Source organism: Loxodonta africana, chromosome 7 (assembly GCF_030014295.1).
Source record: "Loxodonta africana isolate mLoxAfr1 chromosome 7, mLoxAfr1.hap2, whole genome shotgun sequence".
NCBI classification, from domain to species: Eukaryota; Metazoa; Chordata; class Mammalia; order Proboscidea; family Elephantidae; genus Loxodonta; species Loxodonta africana.
The window spans coordinates 87,456,629-87,465,603 of NC_087348.1; the positions used below are offsets into that span (position 1 = coordinate 87,456,629).

The following is an 8,975-nucleotide window of genomic DNA, read 5'->3' on the forward strand; positions in this document are numbered from 1 at the left end:
TGGTGAAGTTAAGCCCAGAAACCTCTTAATACAAAGAACAGAGGGTGGTGGGCAGCAGAACCTGCCCTGTCCCTTTACCCAGGCAGGCCCACCACACACAGTTGGCCAGTCCCACATGAAGCAGATAAATGGTGCCCCTGGATCAGGGCTGCTGCCCAGAGCTATTTGCTTGATCATCGTATTATACTCCATGAGGATTCCTGCTCTGTCCCCGAGTAGGTCAGCGTCTAAACCTGAGTGGTTTTCCCGTTCGTGGACTCACTGCCTTCTCAGTCCTGATGTTCAGCCTGGATTCTCTCACCTGACCTCCAACTTCTCTTCCAGAAGAGAAGGTGGCATGATCTTTCCTAAATGATCCTCACACCCTCCCAGACCAGAGGGAGGTGGGCTGGGACAAAGGAAAGGAGATCACACCCAACTGGGAGGAGTTAAGGAAGGCTTCACAGTGGAAGGCTGGTAGCATCTCAGCAGAGGGTGATGAGTACCAAGTAGGGACAGCGGTCCATAAGGAAGGCCAGTGTCTGGTGCCCAGGGACCGCAAATTCCAGGGTGTCCTTAAAGAGGATGTAACACTTGCTCCCTGACCAGATGGGCCTCAGGCTGCTGCCCCTCACTAGAGCTTCCCCAAGGCCAAGGCACACAGAAGAAGAAATAAAGAAATAAGAGTAGCATGAAGCACCTGTGCAGAGATCTAGAGAGCAGAAACGCTGAGTAAGGACACGCTGTAGGAATTCAGGCACATTCCCTTCCAGAAAGGATGATCAGGCCCTCCCCAACCCACCCCCCAGGCCCAGCTCTGTTAGCAGGAAAAACTCTATTTGGTGGGTTACATATCTGTTTCTTTGAGACCACAGCCTGGGTCAGCCCTATCTCCAGTGTCCAGCAGACGTCCACTCATTCATTCATAGCTGGGACATGTTTTTTGGATGGATAATGAATGAGAGAGAAGGAGGGAAGGATGTCCTAGTTCAGGCCCTTCTTCACCTTGAATCTGTCTTACTGAAAAAGCTTAACAGATTTACCTTTTGCCCTTCCCCAATTCAGTTCATCCTTCACTCTTCTGAAATACAGCTCGAACAAGGTCAGTTCCCTACCCCAAAACCTCCCACATCTCCCCACTGCTTACAGGATAAGAATTCAGCGCTGGGCATCCCAGGCCTTGCACAGTCCAGCCTCTCTCAAACCATCCTTCCTCTCTTCCCACACCTTTACAAGGTCCACAGCTGCCACATCAACATGTTCACCCGGTCCAGCAGCCAGCCAGCATCTCCTGCTCCTGCCTTTACTCAGCTTGTTCTCCTGCTCTTTGGTTCTGTATGAGGTGGTGGTGGTGGGGGCTGCTGTGCTGAGGGGTAGATCTGTACCTTACTTATCTCTGACTTCCTCGCAAAAGCATGAACGGAGGTTCTCAGTCACTCTAACCAAAGGAGATGGGACAAGAAAGGGGGCAAGAGAAAAGCAGGTCAGAGACTAGGGTATAGTTATATGAAAGGTCATAAGGACTGCTATCCACAGGGACAAGAATGAATATTCAGAACAATTCCCTGAGTCACACACACAGAGTTCTGCAGTTTGGAGCAGGTATTTAACTTCTAGTAGAAAAACATGTATTTGAAAGAGCTAAAATAACTTGCTTGGGGGCTTAATGGAATGGGGTAAACTGAGCCTCCCCTGAGCGACAGAAAGGTGGATTCATAGTGCTGCTGCTCTGCAAATGCCCTGCCAACACAGGTCAGCTGGGGGAACGCAGCAGCCGGGCAGCCTTCAGCAGTTACCAACAGGGGGTCCTAGGTCCTGCAAGGGCCTGCATGGGGGGCACAGCCCATTCTACTGCACTGCAGTAGAATGAAGCAAGGCTTGTCTGCTTCTGAGGGAGTGAAGATGCCACACACACGGCTGCAGTTATGAATGGCTCTTATAACAACAAGCTGACATCTGTGCTTGGTTTCCAAGATGCATCATCACATGTTTATTAAACTATTGCTCCATCATATTTATTTGGCTACGAAACAACTCCCAGCCCATACTTTCAAAAGTGGTTTATTAAAAACTAAGCCTTGAACATTAATACTCAAAAGCACCCTTGAGAATCAATAATAACGCTGCAGATAAAAGGAAAGGGAATCAAAGCAGTAAGTCTTGGTGGGGGCTGTGGATGCCTTTCAATACCTACTTGTATGTTCAGGCAGCTGCTGGGGAAGAGCACCAAGGGTCCATGGCACTGGTGCAGGGATAGTCACCCCAAACACCTGACTTCCTGCCTAGGACATAGGCATGGTAGCAGGGAAGGGGGGCAGGGGTGCTATGGCCACCTAGCTCCAAAGATTCAACAAGGCCAAGGTTAGGTCAGTGGGGCCACTAGTTTCACCCAGAATAGAATCTTTGCCCCTATCTAACAGCCCCATACTGAGGCCCTATGGTGGCCCCTGTCTGAGCATCCATCCTGGCACTAGGCTGAGCCCTGAGTTGAGTCCCGCCCCTGCCCAAGAACGAGCCTCACATCCAACCTGTCAGTGGTCATAAGGAGACTAGCTGAGCAAGGAAGGCTGGAGAAATTCAGTCTGTCCCTTGGCAGGGCTCCAGCATGTGCACCCCAACCCTGTAGGGAGTACTTTTTAGCCCTAGGAGACTTTCTGGCAGAAAGGCCTCTTCTAACACCCTCCTAAATCCCCAAGCTCCTCCATGGGAGGCCACCATCACTCCTGTTCAGGTAGCAACCAATAACACATGGTCAATTCCACAGAGAAACAAGGACAAATTGGCAGATCCAGGGAAGAACCCATAGGCTGTGGAGGGGACTCCTGTGAAGTACAGAACAGCTGAAAGACCAAGGGATGTTTAGGATTAGAAAAAAGGAGATACAAGAGACTAACTCCTTACTTTAAAATATGTAAGGGTTGACCTGGGCCAAGGAAGCCAACATGCTTGGTGACTACAGGGAAGTCACAGGGGACAGTTCCCAGCTTAGTTTAAGGAAGGACTTCATCCAAGGCAAAGTCATCACATAAGGAAGGGGCTCACCCCCTTACCCCTCATGTGAGGGAGAGCAAGGCCTGGGTTTCAACACTCACCTGCTGACTTCTTGGACATTGTTGGTGCGAGCAGCTTCCATCAGGGCTGCATCTGAAGAGAGAGAAGGGTACTGGTCAGATCCCTGGCCAGGACCTACCCCTCAGCGCTGCTTGTTGAGACAGTGGAAGCACTTCACAAACATGGGCTTTGGCAAGTGAAACAATACCAAGATATATAAAGAAAAACCTAATCACTCCCTCCCCGCATGGTATCCACTGTTAACAACTTGTCCTTCTGTACCTTTCTATTTACAGAGCCCAAACTCCTAATAACTCCTTCTCATCATACAAAGTAATGTAGATGTAGTACTAGCAACATGTCTCGTCTTTGGTTAGTACTCAGTATGTGAATTATCTTCCCTCTTCACAATTATAAAGCTCTGTAGAAATATAATACCGTTTGTTACTGCCATTATTATTAATAACCATTGCCCCCACTTTCTCCCCCACCTCCAGTTACTAAGCCCATTTCTCAGTCTTGATATCACAGATCACAAACCCAGTGGGAAGGACAAGATGGGGTGCCCGCAGGGGTGTGAGCCCTCTGAGTGTAGAGAGAAAACTTCAGAGAATCAGGAGACCTGGCTCCAACTCCTCTGCCACCTACTCACTGTGTGACTGCAGCGGCCCCTTTCCCTCTCAACAGCAGCTTCCTAGACTACAGAGACAATAGTCCTTGCCTCGCTAACCTCACAAGGCTGCCACAGAGATGAAATGGTGGTTGAAAAGAATTGCGAACTCCCTGGTGCCAAGCCCAGCCAGCAAAGGGAAACCTGGAGCAGAGTGTTCCGTTTCCTTGGCAATCAGCAGGCCTAGCAGAAAGGCTGCTAAGCCTGGCCTGGCCTGGGCTGCCTGTGGGCTGTTGGCACCACCTTGTGGCTGCCTGACTCAAGAAAACAAAAGCAGAGGCACAATTTTTTCAAACAGTCCAACACCAAGTGTCCAGGGTGCCCTCTGTGTCAAGCCTGGTTCTAAGGTACATTGTTAGACACTGAACAGACTCACACCCAGCCCTGCCTCGGAAGTCTCCCAGTCCAGCCAAGAGTCTCACCCAGTGAAACACAAGAGGAGGCAGTGGAGCAGAGTGAAAAAAGGATCTGAAGGCAGACAGACCTGGGGTCCAGGCCCAGCTCTGCCACTTACGTTTATGAACAGGGCAACTCACCTATCTTCTCTGAGCCTGTTTCCTCATCTATGCAATAGGGACAAGATACCCACCTGACTGTGCATATGAAAGTCAGTTCTGTGGTTCCAATATTGGTGCCTCCATCCCATGTCCTGGCCTAGGCTCCAGAGCCAGGTCTTTTCTGGCTACCTTCCCTGATTGTTCTCCAAGCATACACCCTAGCATTTGTGGGCAGCGCCCAGCTGGAAGGGGAACAAGCCTTCCTGAGAGATCACTGTATCCACTCCCCCCTTCACTCTGCAGAAAGCAGTGGCTTCTGCAAAGTCAGAGTGGGTGATGAATGAGCTGAAATTAAAACCAGGACCTCCTGGCTCCTAAAAATATAGTTTCTAGCACACTACACTGAGGGTCTGAGCTCACAATTCCAAGTCAGGAGACAGGGTAGCTGGAGGGAGGATCAGAGGGGGCTACTACCTCAGATCCCAGGGATGGAACTGGTTATGGTCATTACTTTGGTAAACAGACCCTGGTCTTCTTGCTGGGGTTCACATGACACTACCTCAATATCACAAAGTCCAGTCTGGAGGACCCAGGAGCCTCTAAGGTAAGATCTTAGAATCCAGTTCTATGGAAGTCATGCCCCCAACCTAGGCCAGTAGTTCTCAACCCGGACTGCACATGAGAATCACTGATGGTGCTATGAAAACATGCTGATGCCAAGAAGCTTCAGAGATCAACTAAATCAGAATCTCTGGGGGTAAGACTCAAGCATCAGTATTGTTTTAAAAGCTCTCCAAGTGGTTCCAAATAAGGTTAAGAACTACTGGTCTGGCCCAAGCCAAACAATATAAGAAGGGAAGGACATCTTCCTCACAAAAGCCACGCCTCTCAGGACCATACCCCCCCCCCCCCCCGCCCCGCCCCGTCATCTTCTCCCCAGCACTGTCAGGCTTGTCTCTCTATGGCCTCTTAACTTCCCCTCATTCCATCCAAACACACTGGCCTCAGGACACTGATTGCTCATGAACCTTCCATGGGTCTCCACTGCCTACAGGAGAAATTCCAAACCCTCCAACCTTTCTACCATCCAGGTGCCACTGTCTCTGCTTTCACCTTATCCCAGAGACCTCCTGTCCTCCAACCAGGCTGGCCACTCTGCTGGTCCCTGCACATACCTGCTGACCTGTGACTCTCATATCTTCATGCCTGAAGCCTTTGCCTGGAATACAATCCGACTCAAGACACATTTACTGAATACCCACTACATTCCAGACACCATGGTGAATCATGTGTTGGTATTGGGAAGGGAGCTGGTACCAACCTAAGAAAAAAAAAAGATGCAGTCCCACTCTTATTGGGGCTCCACAATGCCCCTCTTTATTCTTCTTTTCATCTCCTGCCTTATCCTTCAGGACTCAAGTTAAAATTCCCCACCCCCCAGAGATCTTCAATCCTACAGGAAGGCTTTACTGACCCTGCTAGCTCTCTGATCTACAAACAACACGTAACACCACTCACAAGACCTAAAGGTCTAACTGCCCCCCACCCTCACCCCGATTGATTCTGTGTTAAGTCAGGAGTTCCCACAATACCTAGCCCCAAACTAGGCACACGGAAGGTATTAAAAAAAAAAATGGTGAAAGTTATAGAATCATAGCATGCCCAAGCTAGACCCTTAGAGCCTCTAGTGCAAAACCCTTATCTTGTAGGTGAGGAAACCGAGAGCCAAAGAGAAGCAGCAAGAATTCAGTCACAATGGGAACTAAGAGGCTGAGCCCAAACAAGACCCCAGGTGTCCTGACTCCCAGTCCAAGGCCCGTACTTTACAGCTGGCCACATCCTGCTGAATAAACAGATGAATGTCAAGCAGTTCCCACTGCATGGACTCTATGAACACCATACTTCAGCCTTCCCCTTTAAGGAATAACTGAGAATCTGAGTGCAGATTTCATGTAGGCCAGAAATCTGCCCACTCTCCTCGTTCAGTCCCATGTACCCAGCTGAGATGCCATTCTGGTTCAGCCAGCCCCCATGGTTGCCTTGGGTCTCTACAGATTCTCCTGCCAACTGCCCCACATGGTAAGGTCCAGAGACCAGGCACAGGAAAACCATGGGACACAGCTGAACAGTACTGTAAGAGGACTGGGAAATTATCTTTCACTGTATAAATGGGGAAATTTACAGGGCAGAGGAGCCAAGGGGTCCTCTAGTGAGCGGTGGCAAAGCTGGCATTGAAACCAAGTCTCTTAATTTCGTAGGCCACGTTAGGCTTAAGAGCTTCTCTAAATCATCTGGTAGTTGCCGTTAAAGCATCCCGCGGTTTCCTGAAGTCCTCTTAAAAGAGGAATTGTACCAGGCAGAATATAAGACCATAAAGAGACCATATGCTAATATTAGATATTTAGTTCAATGCCCCCATTGTACAGATAGGCAAAATCACAGCCAAAGAAGGGGAGTTGATCTGTGGCAGATTATGCAACTCAAAGGCAATGAGCTCTCCACTGCAACGCCCTATCCTTGTGATCAGATGATGTCTAGGTTCCTCCAGGACTGAGGCTCTCCGTGTCTAAGTCTGTAAGCATCTCCCATCCCACAAAGATGAGGAGTCAGGACACTCCTCCCGCCTCTACCTTCCTCAAACCCAGACAATCTCGATAATCACCCTTGTTGGACGGGTTCTTGCTGTAGCAATGAACCACCAGCGCCGTGGCCAGGGCCCAAATGCCCAGTCCAGCTCTGTTGGGGACCCCGGTCCAGCCGTCTTGTCCAGGGAGTGTTTCTTCAAGGCTGGGAAGGCGACCCCACGTGGCGGTCGCAAAGCACTGGGTCTCTGCACGTCCTCCCAGGTGTCTCCCGGTGGATGCCCCTCGTCCCGCAAGCAAGGCCGGCGCTGTCCCAGGGCGCCCCCCGGCGGCTGCCCTCAGCCACTGCAGCTCCCCGCGGTCCCCGGTGGTTACGTTCCGGCCGGAGGCGCCTCCATGGCTCCGGAGCGATGGAGACCTAAGCAGTCGGATGAGGAGCCGCGGCGCCAGCGCTGTTCTCAACGCCAGGCACCCCACCATCATGACAGCTGCTTGTCCTACAACCCCCTGGTGCCGGCCCCTGTGCCGGCCACGTTCAACATGGCTGCCGCGGCGCGTTCGAAGACGCCGCGAACGGGATGAACTGCGCACTACCTCACGGGAGTGGTAGTCCACAGCCCTAGAACTTTCTGCAGCTGAAGAACAAAGAAACGACATATCCCAGAAGGCTGTGAAACAAATGTCACAATGACTGCCGACTTATAGGAGCCCGGGGCATGTTGGGAACTGAAGTTCGAGTCGGAGTGCGTGGGCGGGGCAGGAGGGGACATGCCAAGGAGGCGCGTGGCTATTGGTTGCGCTCCCGCCGCAGGCGCTTCCGTGTGGTTTAAGATTAGAACCCTAGCTCTGTTTTACCTGTTTAGTTAGAACACACATGACGCAATGTCTGGCCGGGGTAAGTCAACCACCCACTGCCGTGGAGTGGATTCCGAGTCATAGGGACCCTATAGAACAGAGCAGAACTGCCCCATAGAGCTTCCAAGTAAGTTAAGCAGGGACATTTAGTAGAGACCTCCTGTGAAGCTTACACTTACTTCTTTTAGGCTATTTCTTGTTTCAGGCTCATACCGCTTTTCAAAAAGGAGGTGTGTGGGCTAACTGGTGCATTGAAATCGTAATTCCTTTTGTTTTCCGACACAAACCTCACTTCTGGTGTTGACTCAAGATAAATAAAAGCTTATGTTCATACAAAGACTTGTACATGAATGTTCATAGCAGCTTTGTTAGAAACAACCCAAATGTCTGTCAACACATGAATAAACAAGTGGTGGTATATCCAAACTAAAAAAAAAAAAAAAAAATGTTGCCGTCAAGTTGATTCCAACTCATGGCAACCCTGTGTTTGTGGAGTAGAGCTGCTCCATTGGGTTTTCTTGTCTGTAATCTTTACTGAAGCAGATCACAATGCCATCCTTCCGTGTTGCTGCTGGGTGAGTTCAAACTGCCAACCTCTAGGTTAGCAGTCAAGCACAAACTGTTTGCACCCCAGGGACCTAGATAGCCATACTACTCAGCAATTAAAAAAAAAAAAAAATTAAAAGGAATGAACTATTTATACATGCAACCATGTGGATGAATCTCAAAGTAATTAGGCTAAGTGAAAGAAGCTAACTTTTTTTCTTTAGAAAGATTGCATACTGTCTTACTCCAATTATATAAAATAAAAACTCTAGAAAATAGTAACACAAAGACTAGTGGCTTCCTGGGGATTCAAGGTCAGGGAGGATACTTGGAGGGAAGGAATACATAGGGGCCCTAGAAGAGTTTTGTGGGTAATGGATGTATTCATTATCTTGATTGCAGTGATGGTTTCACAAGGATACATATGTCGATTTAAACGTGCAATTGATTGCATGTCAATTATATCTCAATAAAGCTGTTTTAAAAAACATACCTGTTTTTACTTTACCTGTCAGATTGGCAAAGATTAAAAAAATATGTATGACCACTTTGTGGCAAGTTTGTGAGGAAAAAGACACTTATATTGTTGGTGGGAGTGTAAATGGGAGTGTAAATACTAGAATTTAAAATATAGATATACTTTTGCACATGTGTAAAATGAAGAATAGGGATATTTGAAATAACAGGAGATTGGCAGCAGCCTAAATGTCCATCAGTAGGAGGTTTTAGCCATTACAGCTCATCTTGTACTGACAGCATCCCACCTCAAGCAAGAGTTGGCTTGTATCATCACTT

At 49.0% G+C, this 8,975-nt stretch overlaps 1 protein-coding gene across 2 annotated transcripts in view; it reads right to left on the reverse strand.

Moving 5' to 3' along the window:
- The window catches only part of CLPB (ClpB family mitochondrial disaggregase), a 174,636-nt gene extending 167,184 nt beyond the window's left edge, over nt 1–7,452 (reverse strand). The window contains exons 1-2 of one of the 2 annotated variants that reach the window (XM_023538993.2): nt 6,860–7,452; nt 3,072–3,123 (exon numbers count right to left, since the gene is read on the reverse strand). In XM_023538993.2, the coding sequence (XP_023394761.2) occupies nt 3,072–3,123; nt 6,860–7,436 (629 nt within the window). In that variant the 5' untranslated portion in view covers nt 7,437–7,452. The remainder of the gene's footprint in view (nt 1–3,071; nt 3,124–6,859) is intronic. The other variant, XM_010599603.3, reaches the window with a different exon arrangement.
- Nucleotides 7,453–8,975: the final 1,523 nt, after the last annotated feature.